Source organism: Trichechus manatus, unplaced genomic scaffold (assembly GCF_000243295.1).
Source record: "Trichechus manatus latirostris isolate Lorelei unplaced genomic scaffold, TriManLat1.0 scaffold00127, whole genome shotgun sequence".
NCBI classification, from domain to species: Eukaryota; Metazoa; Chordata; class Mammalia; order Sirenia; family Trichechidae; genus Trichechus; species Trichechus manatus.
In genome coordinates, this window is record NW_004444063.1 from 3871413 (window position 1) to 3889655 (window position 18243).

The 18243-nt window shown below is 37.9% G+C and overlaps 1 protein-coding gene across 3 annotated transcripts in view; it reads right to left on the minus strand.

Moving 5' to 3' along the window:
• DDX46 (DEAD-box helicase 46) overlaps positions 1-14380 on the minus strand; it is a 73655-nt gene extending 59275 nt beyond the window's left edge. For 2 of the 3 annotated variants that reach the window (XM_023738976.1, XM_023738975.1), the window contains exons 1-5: positions 14208-14380; positions 12605-12793; positions 10901-11044; positions 4947-5043; positions 424-589 (exon numbers count right to left, since the gene is read on the minus strand). In XM_023738976.1, coding sequence (XP_023594744.1) covers positions 424-589; positions 4947-5043; positions 10901-11044; positions 12605-12793; positions 14208-14224 — 613 coding nt within the window. In that variant the 5' untranslated portion in view covers positions 14225-14380. The remainder of the gene's footprint in view (positions 1-423; positions 590-4946; positions 5044-10900; positions 11045-12604; positions 12794-14207) is intronic. The other variant, XM_004384709.3, reaches the window with a different exon arrangement.
• Positions 14381-18243: the final 3863 nt, after the last annotated feature.

Consider the following 18243-nt stretch of genomic DNA (forward strand, 5'->3'; position numbering starts at 1 on the left):
AGATATAACCCATTGATCTATTTAAACCATTCTGCAGTGCTTTCACAGAAAACAGCAAAATCGCATTTTCCTATAATATTCCACAATATTCCAGTTTACTAAACTCTCAAAAGTCAAAATCAGAGATGGAGAAAAAAATGTTTTTCTTCATAGGAGGGACGTGAAAGAATGCCCTAAATTTAGCATCATTACTAACGTTTGTACTGGTGGTGAAAAAATTAAAGAGATATTTACTGACTAGGACCATAAGCACCCAACTCCCCACTTTAAATTAAAAACAGCAATCTTTACTGAACATTATTTTACAATTCAAATTTTAACACAGATATTAAAAGCAGGGATTTGAAAGCTCAAAATGAAATATTAATCGCAATTCTAGAATATTCTACATGAATTGATATAGAGGCCAAAAAACAAAGATACCATCATCATCTTCTAAACTCCATTTTTTCCCTTGCTTCATCTCTTCAATTTCCTTTTTCAGTTCCCCTATATTTTCCATGGCCTTTTTACGTTGCTCTTCTCGCCATTTTTCTACTCTTTCTTTTCGCTTTCTCATTTCTTCTTCCAGCTTATTCTGGTCAAAATTCTTAAAAAAAAAAAAAAAAAGGAAGAGACAGACCAAAAAAGATGAAAACAAGGACTAACAATTTTACTCCAAGTGACATTGAAATAAATACTCCGAATTATAAAAAAGAAAAGGTGTGTGCATGTATGTATGTACATATATGTGTATACACACACGAACACATTCCTAAATATTGGCCATTTAGTAGACCACACATCTTTGTAAATATATCCATGAATATATTATTAAACAAAATCACAATGCTAAAAAATAAAAGCATCTTCAACTAGGAAAGATGAAAAATAGATTTCAAACACCATAAGTTAATTTCATTTTAGTTACTAGAAATATGCACACATGAATTTAATTTCTTCTTCAAAGGAGAAACAGAATGAATCAGCAAGGAAAGCTCCCTAGTTATTCTCAATTTTAAATCCTCCACACTCCCCCAAGACTGCCTCCATTGAAAGCAATTTTCTATTACAAATTAATGTATAAATGAACGCTATAAAAATTATGTATCAACATGGTTAAAAAGTTTTGGTCTTTGTAGCCTTTAGGTCTAAGTTTTCTAGAAACAGCCCTTCTAAAGCCTTTAACAAGACTTTTAAGAGGAGGAAGCAAATCATGATCACATCCATAATCGGACTAAAGACTGCTTGAAAATTAAGCATTATAGCAATAAAAAATTTACATATGGTACCACTAGAGCTATATATGAAAATATACTTATAATAGATAAAAAATTATAAAATTATAATGGTGATGGTGTTTTGGGCACCTGGGATCAGAGAAATATATATGACTTCCCAAGTGTTCTATAAACGGTTATATTATGTTTGTACTTTAAAGATAAACTTATTTCGTTTTAAAAAAATAGCTGTTCCTCAATTTATGTCCTTTACAACAGATCCATCATCTAAAGATAAGTCCCTTGTGCTTTTTTCAAGGACATCTAGTCACTCAATAAAAGAAACCTGATCAGAAACCAGACCTCTAGATTTCCCACATTGTACACTTCCTTAGCTACCTTGCTTAACAAGCAGGCCACTTTTAAAAAGAGGACTCACTGAAAAAAACAGAACTAAAAAAAAACTACTTTAAAATGGTATGAATAGGCAGTTCAAAAAAGTGTAGTCAATAAATTTAAGAAAATATATTATTTGTTATAAATTTATATTGTATACGTTCATATTATTTATTCACTCATACTTAAATGCAACTCAAAATAACAACATACCATTTACCTCTAAACAGGCTGGTTAAATTAAAATTTGAAATTGTCATGTTGGAAAGGATGAGGGGAAAGAGACACTCTCATATGTCTAAACTCTTAAGTCTAAACTAGTACAAATTTATTGGAGGGCAATTTGATAATGCTATCTATCAAAATCTTAAATACCTAAAACCAAAAAAAACCAAACCCGTTGCCAGCGAGTTGATTCCGACTCAGTGACCCTACAGGACAGAGCAGAACTGCCTCACAGGGTTTCCAAGGAGCACCTGGTGGATTTGAACTGCTGACCTTTTGGTTAGCAGGTCAGCAGACGTAGCTCTTAACCACTACTTCACCAGGGTTTCCTAAATACCCATATCCACAGACAAAGCCATTTCACTGATAAAAATTTACCCTCTACTATATGATCCTTGGAGCCCTGGCAACGCAGTGGTTAACAGCCTGGTTGCTAACTGAAAGGTTGGCAGTTCAAATCCACCAGTTGCTCCTTGGAAACCCTATGAGGCAGTTCTACTCTGTTCTATAAGGTCACTATGAGTTGGAATCCACTAGACGGCAACAGGTTTGTTTTCTTCTTTTTTTTTGTATAGGAGCCCTGAATAAGCCCTGAAGGCACAGTAGTTAAGTGCTTGGCTGCTAACTGAAAGGTCAGGGGTTCAAACCCACCAGCCACTCTGCAAGAGAAAGATGTGGCAGTCTGCTTCCACAAAGATTACAGCCTTGGAAACCCCTACTCTGTCCTGTAGGGTTGCAATGAGTCAGAATCAACTTGAAGGCACACCAACAAAAACAACATAGTAGCCAAGAGTCAGAATCCAGACTGCAACTGGTTTCTGGTTTATATTCACAACAGAAACATTTACTTAGATGACTACAACATTTTTATAATTGAAGACTGGAAACAACCTAAATATCCATCAAAAATGATCCCTCTACCTTGTTTCAACAAAACACTATAATGAGATATATCTAGGTATGCAGATACAGAAAGATATCCGAAATATAACAAGCAAAAACAGCAAGGTATTCCACATCTTAAGCTGGATGATACGTATATTGCTGTTTATTATTCTTAAGAAACTTATACAGGGGACCTCATACCACCAAGAACGAAGAACCGGGAGCAGAGCTCGTCCTTTGGACCCGAGGTTCCTGCGCAGAGAAGCTCCTAGTCTGGGGGAACACTGATGAAAAGAAGGCCGACAGAGAGAGAAAGCCTTCCCCTGGAGCCGACACCCCGCAATTTGGACTTTTCGCCTACCTTACTGTAAGGAAATAAACTTCTCTTTGTTAAAACCACCCACTTGTGATATTTCTGTTAGAGCAGCACTAGATGACTAAGATAGAATTTGGTACCGAGAGAGTGGGGTGCTGCTCTAACAGATACCTAAAATGTCGAAGCAGTTTTGAAACTGAATGGATAGAGCAGTGGCAGCAGCAAAGGACCAGCAGCAGCAGAGAACCTGCAGCGGGAGAGAACCAACAGCAGCAGAACCAGGAGACCAGCACGAGATGGCGCTGGAGCCGACCCGCAGAGGGAGAGAGCCGAATGCCTGTGTGCCGGAGGCTTCCTGGCGGAATGGGGTGCCTCCAGGTACTGATCGGTGGAGCTAGGCTTGCCAACCCACGAAGCAAGGGAGCTGAGTGCTTGTGTGCCATGAGGCTTCCTGGCGACGTGGGGTGCCTCTGGGCACTTACCAGTGAAGCTACTGAGCTTTGGAACACTTGCCCCAGCAGGGCAGATGCAGGTGTGAGGCCTGAGAAGCCAAGAGGCCAAGAAGCCAGGAAACAGAAGCTGAAGAGACAAGGAACACAAAAAGCCGAGCTGCCTTAGTCTCAAAAGGTATGGCCATGACCTCAGGGGTTTCAAAGGGTGGAGCCATGGCCTCTGGTGCTTCTTCTAAGCATGGAGTCGCCACTCAGATGGACTAGGAGAATGGTGCGCCTAAAGCCAAGGGAGCAGAGTTGCTGTCCCAGTGGACCTGGAAGGCGGAGCTGAAGCCCAGGGCCAAGGGGCCTCCACTCAGAATCTAAAGAGTGTGGCCAATACCTGGAGTCTGGAAGGCAGGGCCATTGGGTAAATCGTCTCAGAGAACAGAGATTTTCAAAGTCTTGAGGGGTAATGTAATGTGTTTTGCTGACTTGCTTGGTGCCTGTTATCTCTTCTTTCCCTCCAGTTTCTCTCATTTGTAATGGAAATGTCTAGCTTGTGCCCGTTCTCCCACTGTACCTCTGGAAGCAGATAACGTGTATTCTAGATTTCACAGATGAAGAGGAATGTCTGGATTTTGGACTTGGAGTTAAGACTTTTGCTATGATATTAGAAGATGAATATGTTTTGCATGTTGCAAGGATGTGATTTTTGGGGGGCCAAAGGGTGGAATGTCATGGATTGAACTGTGTCTCCCCAAAAATGTGTGTATCAATTTGGCTAGGCCATGATTCCCAGGGTTGTGTGGTTCTCCATTTTGTGATTGTAATTTTACCTTAAAGAGGATTAGAATGGAATTGTAACACCAACCTTACTCAGGTCACATCCCTGATCCAATGTAAAGGGAGATTCCCTGGGGTGTGGCCTGTACCACCTTTTATCTCTTGTAAGAGATAAAGGGAAAGGGAACCAAGCAGAGAATTGGGAACCTCATACCACCAAGAAAGAAGAACCGGGAGCAGAGCATGTCCTTTGGACCTGAGGTTCCTGCGCAGAGAAGCTCCTAGTCCGGGGGAACACTGATGAGAAGGCCGACAAAGAGAGAAAGCCTTCCCCTGGAGCTGACACTCTGCAATTTGGACTTCTAGCCTACTTTACTGTAATGAAATAAACTTCTCTTTGTTAAAACCAAAAGAAAACCAAAAAACTTATACACTGATAAAATAATTCATAATTTAAAACAAAAAGCAAGACACAGAATAATGCATATGGGTATGATCACATTTCATAAGTAAAAACAGTGAATGTGTATCTATATATGTAACCTTTCTGAGAAATTTTCTCATGGGTAACTATTATTATTTTATCTGTTTCTTTCTACCTTTGTTATCACTGATTTAAAAATAAAATGTATTACATTAATAAAGAACTAGAATCTGTCATTCTAGAAACATGTTTGATATATGTTATTTGTAAGTTAGTAAACATACACCAGCATCTTTTTCTTTTTCATCCTCCTTGTCATCTTTGTCTTTTTTCTTCTCTTTAGAACTTTCTCCACCATCTGTTTTTTCTTTGGACCTAGATCTACCAAAAAAAAAAAGAGAGAGAGAAAAGGAAAAAGAGATCATCTATTTGTGTGAACATTTATTTTAAAATATTTTTATAGACTTCTATTTCACTCTTTTAGGTAAGAAATAAACCTTTAAGAGTAGATTGCATTTTAAAATTCCATTAATAAATACCTTGAAAATATAACAAACAAATTAACCTCGACAATGCTAATGGCAAACACTACTAAATACATGGAAATTCGTCCAAGAAGAAAAAACTAGATATACCACATAAAAATAATTACAAATTTTAAATAGGAAAGGTAAAACATTAATAAATGGAGAAACACAGCAAGATCTTAATATTCCACAAGATAATTTAAATACAGATAACTTAAAATCCCAATGAGCTTGTATTTTCACCCTACTTATAATTATTATATGTTACAATTAATAAAATTTCTTAAGTTTAATGCAATCATTAATCTTTCTTCCCCCCTTTACCAACTGTGCTGTTTTAAAATTTTTATTGTGGTGAAAATATACTTAACAAAACATAGTACCTCAATAATTTCTACATGTACAATTCAGTAACACTGATTACATTCTTCAAGTTGTGCAACCATTCTTGCTATCCTTTTCCAAATCATTCCACCACTGTTAACATAACCTTAATGCCCTCTAAGCAAAAATTTCCCTTTCACCCTCCATCCCTGGTATGGTCTGTGCTTTTTTCAGATTAGAAACCCTTCTAGATTGGATAAAAGATACCCAGAAGTGAAGAGGATATTCTCTTGTATTAGCTTCTAAAAATTGCAGTTTTGCCATTCAGTTATGTCTTTAATCCACCTGGCATTGCTTTATTGTGTATAGTCTGAGATAGGCAGTCTTATTTCATTTTTCTCCATAGAATAGTAAATTTCCCTAGCACTATTTTTTTGTTTTTGTTGTAAAAATATATAACACAACATACACCAATTCAACGTTTCAAATATCCAATTTAGTGATATCATATTTTGCAATCATCACTCTAATTGTTGCCAAATTTCCCATAAACAAGCACTCACTGCTTCTTAAAAAACAGCTGCCTCTTCCCCCACTCTCTCCCACCCCTGGTAACTACTAAGAAACTTTGGTCTCTATACATTTGCCTATTCCTGTTATTTCATGTAAGTGAGGTCATACAATAGTCCTTTTTGTGAATTGACTTATTTCACTGAGCATAAGGTTTTCAAGGTTCATCCATGTTGTAGCATGGATCAGGACTTTTCTCCTCATGGCTGTGTAGTATGTATGTGTAGTATGTAGTAGTATGTATGTGTAGTATGTGTAGTATGCAGGTACTATGTTTTGTTTATCCATTTATCCACTGATGGACACTTAAGTTGCTTCTACCTTTTGGCTATTGCCTAGCACTACTTTTTAAAAAACTTTCCCCCACTTATTGCAGTGTTACCACTGTCATTTATCAAAATGTATAAATTTCTTTCTGAGTTCCACTACTCTATTTGTCTACTTCTGTACTAATATCACACTGTCTTAATATCTATAACTTTATGACTAGTCTTAATATGGATAATCAGTTTGTCAAATATCCTCTATGCAAGGTTTTTTTTTTCTGTTTTGCTTTTTTGCCATTCTAAGCATTTTTAAGTGTACAATTCAGTAACATTAATTAGGTCATGTTTTGTAACCAGTACCACCATCTATTTCAAAAATGCTAACAACTTTCAAACATAATGTATGTTAAATTTAGTAAAAAAATTTTTTTCCTGAACCTATTTAGATAATCATATGACTTTTCTCCGTGGCTCTTAATAGTATGGAGTAGTACACTGATTGACTTTCCATTGCTAGAATAAATCCTACTTGTTCATGGTATATTATCTTTTTTACAAATTGTTGGATTCAGTGGGCTAAACTTTTATGTTTATAAGTATAGCCTATTTTTCTTTTCTCATACTGCCCTTGTCATGTTTTAATACTTATATATCTTTGATTCACAAAATGAATTGAGAAATATTTCTTCCTTTTTAAGCCTCTGTTCATCAAAGTAACATTACAGAGGGTGCAAAGGCAAACCACGTAGAATATATTTGCCACTTATATAAGTGAAAGGCAAATATCCAGAATATTAAAAACAAAAACTCCTATAAACCAATTTTTGAAGAGAGAGAAACAATCAGTAGGAAAATAAGCATAAAACTTGAACATGTACTTTAGAAAAGAGGAAATCTAAATGGCCAATGAACATATAAAAAGGTGCTCAATCTCATTAGTAACTAGGAAAATGCAAATTAAAACCACAATGATACTGGTATTACCTGTCTACCTGATTGGCAAAAATTAAAAGGACCGATAATACCAAATATTGGCTAGAGTATGGAACAACACAATTCTCATATACTGCTAATTGGAGTATAAATTAGTACAAGGTCTTTGGAAAATAATTTAGGATTACCTATTAAAATTGTAGCTGTGTTTATTCTATAACCCAGCAATTTCACTCCTAGGTATATATCCTAGAGAAACTCATACTGATCTACAGTAGATGTATATATACAAGAATGCTGAGTGAAATAAGTTACAAAAGGACAATATTGTATGATCCCACTTACATGAAAAAGCAAAGGTATAGAGACCAAACTGTATTAGTGGTTGGTTACCAGGGGTAGGAGGGAGAGGGAAAGGGGGAGTTGTTGCTTGGGGGACACTGAGTTTCTGTTAATGATGGTGGAATGATTTGGAAAGGGATCATGGTGGTGGCACAACAGGATGAACGTGGTCAATGTCACCAAACTGTACATGTAAAGATTGTTGAATTGGCAAATGTTGTGTTATATTTTACCACAATAAAAAAAAAAAGTATTTCAAAATAAAAAGTTAAAAAATGCCTCTGAAAACAGGCTTATAAGTAATTTTCCAAAATCATTAAATTTTTATTTTTGTTCTACAAATACTTGCACTCTCTTACTTTCATTCACCTTAGACTGTGACTTCACTTGTTCACTCATTTATTTAGTCAGTAAATATTGACAGTTAACTAAAAACAAAAAACTACAAGGGCTCAGGAACAGGCAAGGATGGTGCACGGAGCCAGGTATTTGGGTGAGAGGAGGGGGAGGTGGTGAGAGGTAGGCTGAAATACTTCAAAGGCACAAGACTTCGTGTGAATCACCCACAACTGGGAGGTCGATATTGGCTGTGCTGTGCTGGAGAGTGAATCAGGGTCCGAAAGAGAGAAGCCAGTTTCCTCTGGCTCCCTCCTTAATGGAAGCGTCTCATTCTGTGATGGGAGGGGAATACAGATCCAGTTTTGCCAGATTTTCTGATTTTTTCAAGAGAAGCAAGAATCCTAGCTTTTATGTGTGGATGACACCAGGACAACTGTGGAGCCACAAGATGGCAGAGATATAAGACAGAAACAGCTTGGGTCCCTGAGTCACTGCTTGGAGGAGAGCCATCCAGGAGTGACACTCAGCCAGGAACACCTACACTGGACTTTGTGTGAGCAAGAAATAAACGTTTATTGTGTTTAAAAAAAAAAAAAAAAAAAACTACAAGGAAACTTCCTCAACCTGATTAAAAGCATCTACAAAAAATCCACAGGTAACATCGTACTTAATGGGGAAAGAACAAATGCTTTCCCCCTAAAATTGGGAACAAGAGAAGGATGTCTACTTTAACCACTTCTATTCAACATTGTACTGGAGATTCTAGTCTGTGAAATTAGGCAAGAAGAACAAATAGAAGGCATCCAGATTAGAAAGAAAGAAGTAAAATTACCTTATTCACAGACAACGCAATTTTGTTACGTAGAAAATCCTAAAATCCACTAAAAAACTATTAGAGCTAATAAACAAGTTCATCAATGTTGTAGGACACAAGATATACAAAATCATTACACAAAAACAATTGTATTCTTATACACTTGCATTGAACAATACAAAAATGAAATTGAGGAAATGATTCCATTTACAAGAGCATCAAATTAAATAAAATACTTAGGAAGAAATTTAACAAAAAAAGTGTAAAACTTATACTCTGAAAACATAAAACATTGCTGAAAGAAATAAAGGCTCTAAATAAATGGAAAAATATCCCAAATTCATCGATCTAGGACTTAACGCTGCTAAGATAGCAATATTCCCCAATCTGATCTACAGATTCAATGCAATCCCTATCTGAAATTGAGATGACTTCTTTGTAGAAATTGACAAGCTGATTCTAAAATTCATATGGAGTTGCAAGGGATCCAGAATAGCCAAAACAGTTCTACAAAAGAAGAATAAGGTAGGAGGAATTACACTTCCTGGTTTCAAAACTTACTACAAAGCAATGGTAATAAAGACAGTGTGGTACTAGCACAAGAAGAGACATACAGATCAATGGAATAAAATTGAGGATCCAGAAATTAACCTATACATCTATGGTCAACTGATTTTCAACAAGGATGCCAATATCACTCAATGGGAAAAGAAGAGTCTTTTCAACAAATGGTGCTGGGACAACTGGAGAGTCACATGCAAAGAATGAAGTTGGACCCTTACCTCACACCATATACAAAAATTATTTCAAAATGGATCAAAGACCTAAATACAGGAACAAAAACTCTAAAACTCTTAGAAGAAAACACAGGGGTAAATCTTCATGGCCCTGGATTTGGCAATGGATTCTTAGGCAAAACAACAAAAGATATGTAAATTGGACTTCATCACAATAAAAAACTTCTATGCTTCAAAGGACATTATCAGGAAAGTAAAAAGACAACTCACAGGAGAACATATTTGCAAATCAAACATTGTACAAGGGACTTTATCTAGAATATATAAAGAACTATTACATTTCAATTTAAAAAGAGACAAATAATCCAAATAAAAAATAGGCAAAGGTTCTGAATAGCCATTTCTCTAAAGAAGGTATATGAATAGCCAAGAAACACATGAAAAGATGCTCAACATCATTAGTCATCAGGGAAACGCAAATCAAAATCACAGTGAGATATCACCTCATACTCACCAGGGTGGGAAGAATCAAAAAGTCAGATAACAAGTGTTGGCAAGATGTGGAGAAATCAGAACTCTGCACGCTGCTGGTGGAAATGTAAAATGGTACCACTTTGGAAACCAGTCTGGCAGTTCCGCAAATGATTAAACACAGAGTTACCATATGACCCAGCAATTCCACTCCTAGGTATATACCCAAAAGAAATAAACACGTATGCCAACACAGAAATTTGTAGATGAATGTTTACAGCAGCATTATTTGTAATGATCAAAAGGCAGAAACAATCCAAATATCTATCCATACAAAGGAATATTACTAGGTCATAAAAAGCAATGAAGTACTGACACACCCTACAGTGTAGACGAACCTTGAAAACACTAAGCTAAATGAAAGAAGCCAATCACAAAAGACCACACACTATATGATTCCACTCATAAGAAATTCCAGAATAGGGAAATCTATAGACAGAAAGTAGATTAGTGATTGCTTATGGCGGTGGGGGGGGGGGATGATGAAGTGATAGCTAAAGGGTACAGGGTTTTTTTTGAGGTGATGAAAATGTTCTAAAATTGACTATGATGACTGTTGCACATATCTGTGAATATACCAAAAACCACTGAATTGTACACTTTAAATGGGTGAACTGTATGGTATGTAAATTACACCTCAATAAAGCTGTTAAACAAAAAAAAACTGATAGAATGTGGTATTTCCCAATTGAATTATAAACTTTATAACCTACTGAAATAACATTCAGCCAACAGGTCATGGTAGGACCCAAATTCAGTAATTATTTATAAAGACAAATTTAAAAAAAAGAAAGGTATAGGGAAAAGAGCCAGTTCCTGACCTGCATGATAGATACAGCCTAATGATAACATTACCTATTCTCGGCTTTCTTGCTTTTATTGCCAGGACTGGAGGATCTGGATCGCCGGCCCCGGCTTCTGCTTCTTGAGCGTCTCCTGTCTCGACTGCGAGATCTTCTTCGCTCTCGGCTTCTGTCTCTCTCTCTACTTCTGGAACGCCTGAAAGGAAGGTATCTTTTGTTAATTCTGTGACCAAATGAAGTTATTATTTCAGATCATGATTCTGCACCATGATGAAAGAAGCTTCTAAATTATTACCGTTATTAAAGACAGAGGTTCCAATTGTCACATGAGCTAAATAAGGAACAAGTAAAGCCAATTCTTGAAGCGGTCAATGAAAAAATGAGAACACTAACTTTACAACAATGTTCGTTAAATAAATAAATAACAAATCTATAATAATAGCTATTTAAAATCTACAGCCTAGAGTACAAAATATAATTTTCAATGACAGCCTAAACCTAAATATAAGGATGGGCAGAATGGGGCTGGGATAAAATCGCTGATCTAAAGACTGTTATTAGTTGTGTTGCGGGCTGTCAATTTTGACTCATAGTGACCCTACAGGACAGAGCAGAACTGCCTCGTAGGGTTTTCCAGGCTACAATCTTTACAGGAGTAAATCGCCAGGTCTTTTTTCCCATGGAGCGGCTGGTAGGTTCGAACTGCAACTTTTCAGTTAGCAGCTGAGCACTTAACCATTGTGCCACCAGGGCTACTTTATCTGAAGATTAAAAAACCCACTGCTACTAACTAGTGACATGACACAGGGCAGACTATGCTAACTCTCTGGGTACTGGCTTCCTTGTCTATAAAATATGGAGACTTCACTAGATCATCTCAAAATGCTTCTTGATCTAAAATCTCATTATTCTACCTTCATACCAAAAAGTCAAAAATCAAATCTTAAATGATCAATTTCACTTAACATGTACTTGACCAAATTGTATGACACTGTTCCTGGGACCAAATATGAAACTGAATTAGTTAGCATTAACCACATTCTCATGGGTGAACATTTTCCCCAAATACCATGTACTACATTTGTGTTCTCTCCTCCAAATGTCTGAAAAAGATAAAGTCAAAGCTCTTTCTGTCATCAGTTTATAGTATTTGTACAACTTTGTCTTCTTTTTCTTTTTTTGGATTTAATGAGAAACTGTTTTAGAAATGTATTTTTGGTGTGAGGTGGACTATTTTTACTTAAACTGATTTTCACTTCCAGAAAAAGTTAAGGCTGCTTAACTGGTGCCTGGGAGTATGTCATCAAGTAAAAGTGCAACAAAAAGTACAGTGTTCTTTGGTTTAAATCTAAGAGTTATTTAAAATACTTTTAGATAACAAGCAGGGTTTGGAGAGACTCTGCCGTCTATTTCCTCCTTCTCCTGCCTGGTTTAGTGGCTGCTCTAAACATAGTTTCCAGCTTTCTTGGGATGTAATTAAAATAGAACCCTCCAGTTGTATTAACTTCTCCTTATTTTTTTTTTTTCCTCTCTCGGGGGCTTTAGAGGCTCTCTCTGGGTGAGAGGAAATAGCCTGAAGTTTCCAAACTTAAAATACTGTTTGAGAATTTTTGGTCTAGCTGAATTACTTCTATGCCTAGTCAAATAACTTGGGGTTAAAACAGAGGGCCTACAAAGGAACTACTAAATTCTAGTCCAAAACACACTTCTGAAAAAGCCTAATTTATCATCAGTCTTTTGGAGATTTATGTCTTACCTCAGACGTTTCCTGTCTCTTGACCGAGATCTTCTTTTATCCCTGCTGCGAGATCTCTCTCTCCTTCTATCTCTATCTCTACTTCTAGACCGTCTGTCATCTCCACGTTTACTTCTTTTGTCTGAGGGAGAACGACTTCTAGATCGACTTCCAGAGCGTCCACGTGATGCTGACCGTTTCCGATAGTGGCTAGAACATTAATTCAAATATTAAGCTTAGCTCACACAGTTAGAGTCTATTACATTTCCCTCCAAAATATCAGCAGACAAATTAAAAACTGAAAGGATTCCTCACACAAACATTTTTTTAAATTAGGGGGAAAGAATGAACTCTTTTGCTACAGCACATGTAGAGGGGAGGAAAACTGTTGAAAGAGAAGCAAGAAAGGTGAACAAAACAGACCATGCCTCTGCCTTTGGGTCCTAGGCAGCTTACATTTGGTGGAGGAAGAGTTAATAGACAGGTAAAGAAATAAACATACAACATGTCAAGTGGTGCTATGAAGAAAAATAGATCAGAGTAAAAGAAAAGGAAAAATAATGTGAGGTGAGAGGTTTGCTATTTTATATTAGGTGATTAAAGAAGGCCTCCATAATAAAGTAACATTTGTCAGGGAGGCTTAGAAGGAAGTAAAGGTAGGAACCATATAGATATATGGGGGAAGAACTTTCCAAGCAAAAGGCACAGTTAAGTGCAAAGACCCTGAGGAGGAAGCTTGATTGGTGTGCTCAAGGAACAGCAAAAAAAAAGTCAGTGTGGCCAGAGTGACTTTATCTTCACCCAGGTGATGATTACATGACTTACATATTTGCTAAATTTCATCAAGCTCTACCCTTAAGCTTTGTACATTTCCGTGAATGATAATTATACCTCAATAAAGTACTGTTAGCATTTAAAGAAAAAAAAAAAAAAAAACTCCTCATGGTCCCTAGATATAAAAGCTCTTTCAGTCACTGCCAAACACAATGCAAAGTCATCTTTAAGATAAAAATCTCAAGGTCCCGAATCAACAATCTAAAGTTCTGAAGAAATCTCACAGTTCTGATAGGATCTCCCAATCTCCGGTTTCAAAAAGTTTGAAAGCAGGTAAGAGAAATATGAAATCTATTTGCGGAATAAATGTCCATGTAGGGAACACGTACTTTCTGTAGCCCAGTTAAAGCTTAGTCACATACAGTGTTGTACGTTCTCTAAAAAAGTGCACACGCTCCTTTCAACTTACTTGGAAAATATCACACGCACAAAGAACTAAAACACAGAGTGATGGGCTCCAAGGAAATGCTGCAAATGCTAAGAAGTAGGGCTCACTACTGACTGATGATCAGGGTTGGTTGCGTGGAAGTGGCCCTCAATCAAAGCCATCCCAGGAGGGTTGTTCCCGCTCCAGGGGCTCGAACTAGCTGAGGGTAGTACAGGGGAATGCCCGTAGCCGGCCCAATTACAGCCATTCCCTCAGCCGAGGCCTTTCAGCCCCGGGATCGCGCCAGCCGCACGTGGGCCGCCCTGGACCAGAGCTGGCCCCTCGTCCACCTCAACTCCCGCCTCTTCCCTCCACGCAAAGAGAAGCCACTCGCCCGCTGCCCCACTGGGCGCGTTGCCTCACCGTGACTCCCGGCCCATACTGCTCGCCGCGGGAAAGCCGACGCCCTTCGGGACAGCGCGACGGAGAACAAAACAAAGGGGCAGGCTGCACTGCCGTAGGCGCGCAGAGCAAGGACCAGCACTAAAAGGTGGCAACAGCTACAGTGGTAGCGGCCATCCCAGCGCGGCCAACGAAAACAGGAAGTTTCGGCGACGGCGGCAGAAGGAAGGAAAAAGCCGGCCGGAAGCTGCTGCTTTTCCACAGCGCCGCCTCTCGCCTGGAGGTGAAACAGCACGTGCCGCGCCGAAAAGAAATGCGTTGGCTGGATTCTCTGTACATAGCCCCGGAAACCCAGGTCTCGGGATCCCTCCGCCTTGCAAAGCCTACGGTCTTTCTTCCAAGAGCGACAGGGGTGCAATATGCATCCTTGTGCCATCCTAGGACCCGGACCTACCCCATTTGTTATTGTTAGGTGCTGTCCAGTCGGTTCCGACTCATAGCGACCCTATCTACAACAGAAAAGAACACTACCGGGTCCTGCACCATCTCTTATTTACTGCGAGCTAAACAATGCTACAGTCATTCATTTATACATGCATTCATTAATTTACATATATTATTATATGCCAGACATGGGAAGCTTGCAGTCTAGTGGGCAAACAGACATTACCAAAAAAAAAAAGCAAATATAATAACAGCAAGGAGAGGTCCAATATAGAAGAGAGGTTCCGAAAAAGAATTCTTTGTGGAAATTTTGCAGGGTAGAATCCCCATCTGCTGGTCCGCACCACTCCTCTCAGCCAATAGAGACCAAACTTAAAGAGCAGGAAGGAGCCTTTATTTCTTTGCACGAGGAAATGAACAGTTGGGGCGGCTGCCCCTAAGACTGCTCAGTGAGGGCAAGGGGAAGGTTACTTTTCAGGGGTTTACAAGAAGGAAGCTCATGCAAGTGATTTAGGAAATAATAATGGAATCATTTATTCCCTCTCCTGGAGCATAGAGAAAGTGATCCAGCTGGAGCTGGGCTCACAAGGACTCACAAGGATACATCAACTGAGCCCTGAGGTATAAAGACAATGGCTAAGATACTCTTAGCAGATATCTTTTAGGGAAACGTTCACAAAATGCCAATCAAACAGAACACAAAAGACTTTCCACTCTTATCTTTTTCTGTTAGCATTTAGTGAATAGAAATTTGTTGGACCAACCAAGACCCTCCGGACTGTCCTTACTGAAACCTGTACCAACGATTGTTAAGAAAGACAACTCAAAATGTAGGATCACAGTTTCTAGCCAATCTGTAAAAGTGAAACTTTCAGTGGTTTTGCCCATTTGTAATGATAATATATACTGATGACTCTGTAATAGTCTTTGGACACGAGCACACATGGCTGTGGCAGCATGCTTGTCAGTTTTCCCACACTTGCCTATTCAGTGATATTCTCTGGACTTGGACAGACACGGCTCTAGCAACGTGCTTGTCCGTGCTTCCCACTTTTGTCCTTCTGAATATATGCCGAATAAAGTTTTCTTTTTGCTTTACTAAACTTTATGATGTCTATTCTCCTACAACACAAGTTATATCAGCAACGTTCTTAATCACACTACATAGGCCCAAAGAGTTTTACATATAACTTCATGTATCGCATGAACTCCCAGAGGAGTTACTATGTATGAAGTCTAATAGGTTATACTGAATGTCGATAAGGCGCCTAATAACCACAAAGGAAACCAACAATCCTACAAGTCAAAATAAAAAACTAGAAAAACATAAAGACTCAGCAAACACAAAACAGTGAAAAAGATGACAAGAAAATACATAAAGAAACATGATTCAGCACAGAAAATTAAGGGGAACAAAGAAACTGTGAACAACACACAAAAAAAGACATCAAAATGACGGCACTAAACTCATACCTATCAATAATTACGCTGAATGTAAATGGACTAAATGCACCAATGAAGAGACAGAAAGTGGCAGATTGGATAAAAAAAACATGATCCATCTATATCCTGCCTACAAGAGATGCATCTTAGACTCAAAGACACAAACAAACAAAAACTCAAAGGATGGAAAAAAATATATCAGGCAAACAACACTCAAAAAAGAGCAGGAGTGGCAATATTAATCTCTGACAAAATAGACTTTAAAGTAAAATCCACCACAAAGGATAAGGAAGGACACTATGTAATGATTAAAGGGTCAATACACCAGGAGGACATAACTATAATAAATGTTTACACACCCAATGACAGGGCTCCAAAATACATAAAACAAACTCTAACAGCACTGAAAAGAGAGATAGACGGCTCCACTATAGTAGTAGGAGACTTCAACATGCCACTTTCGGTGAAGGGCAGAACATCCAGAAAGAAGCTCAACAAAGACACGGAAGAGTTAAATGCTACAATCAACCAACTTGATCTCATAAACATATACCAAACACTCCACCCAACAGCAGCCAAGTATACTTTCTTTTCCAAAGCACATGGAACATTCTCCAGAACAGACCACATATTAGGCCATAAAGCAAGCCTTAACAAAATCCAAACCACCAAAATATTACAAAGCAGCTTTTCTGACCATAAAGCCATGAAAGTAGAAATCAACAACACAAAAACCAAGGAAAAAAAATCAAACACATGGAAACTGAACAACACCTTGCTCAAAAACTACTGGGTTATGGAACAAATTAAGGATGGAATCAAGAAATTCATATGATCAAATGAGAATGAAAACACATCCTACCAGAACCTTTGGGACACAGCAAAAGCAGTGCTCAGAGGTCAGCTTATAGCAACAAATACTCACATACAAAAAGAAGAAAGGGTCAGAATTAAAACATTAACCCTGCAACTGGAAGAAGTAGAAATAGAGCAGCACAAGAAGCCCTCAGTCACCAGAAGAAAGGAAATAATAAGAATTAGAGCAGAATTAAATGAAAGAGAGAATAGAAAGACAATTGAAAGAGTTAACAAGACTAAAAGCTGGTTCTTTGAAAAGATCAACAAAATTGATAAACCATTGACCGCACTGACAAAAGAAAAACAGGAGAGGAAGCAAATAACCCGAGTAAGAAATGCGATGGGTGGTATCACAACAGACCCAAATGAAATTAGAAGAAACATAACCGAATACTATGAAAAACTGTACTCTAACAAACTTGAAATCCCAGAGGAAATGGACAAATTTCTAGAAACTCACTACCTACCTAAACTAAAACAAACACAGGTAGAACAACTGAATAAACCCATAACAAAAGAAGAGATTGAAAAGGTAATTAAAAAACTACCAACAAAAAAAGCCCTGGCCCAGATGACTTCACTGGAGAATTCTACCAAATTTTCAGAGAAGAGTTAACACCATTACTACTAAAGGTATTTCAGAGCGTAGAAAAGGATGGAATACTCCCAAACTCATTCTGGGAAGCCAGCATAACCCTGATACCAAAACCAGGTAAAGACACCACAAAAAAAGAGAATTACAGACCAGTATCCCTCATGAACATTGATGCAAAAATCCTCAATAAAATTCTAGCCAATAGAATTCAGCAACATATTAAAAAAATAATTCACCATAATCAAGTGAGATTTATACCAGGTATGCAAGGATGGTTCAACATTAGAAAAAAATCAATGTAATCCATCACTTAAATAAAACAAAAGACAAGAACCACATGATCTTATCAATCGATGCCGAAAAAGACATTGACAAAGTCCAACATCCATTCATGATAAAAACTCTCAACAAAATAGGAATAGAAGGGAAATCACTCAGTATAATCAAGGGTATCTATACAAAGCCAACAGCCAACACCATCCTAAATGGAGAGATTTTGACAGCACTCCCCTTCAGAATGGGAACCAGACAAGGATGCCTTCTATCACCACTCTTAGTCAACATTGTGCTGGAGGTCCTAGCCAGAGCAATTACACTAGAAAAAGAAATAAAGAGCATCCGAATTGGTAGGGAAGAAGTCTAAGTATCTCTATTTGCAGATGATATGATCTTATACACAGAAAACCCCAAAGAATCCACAAGAAAACTACTGGAACT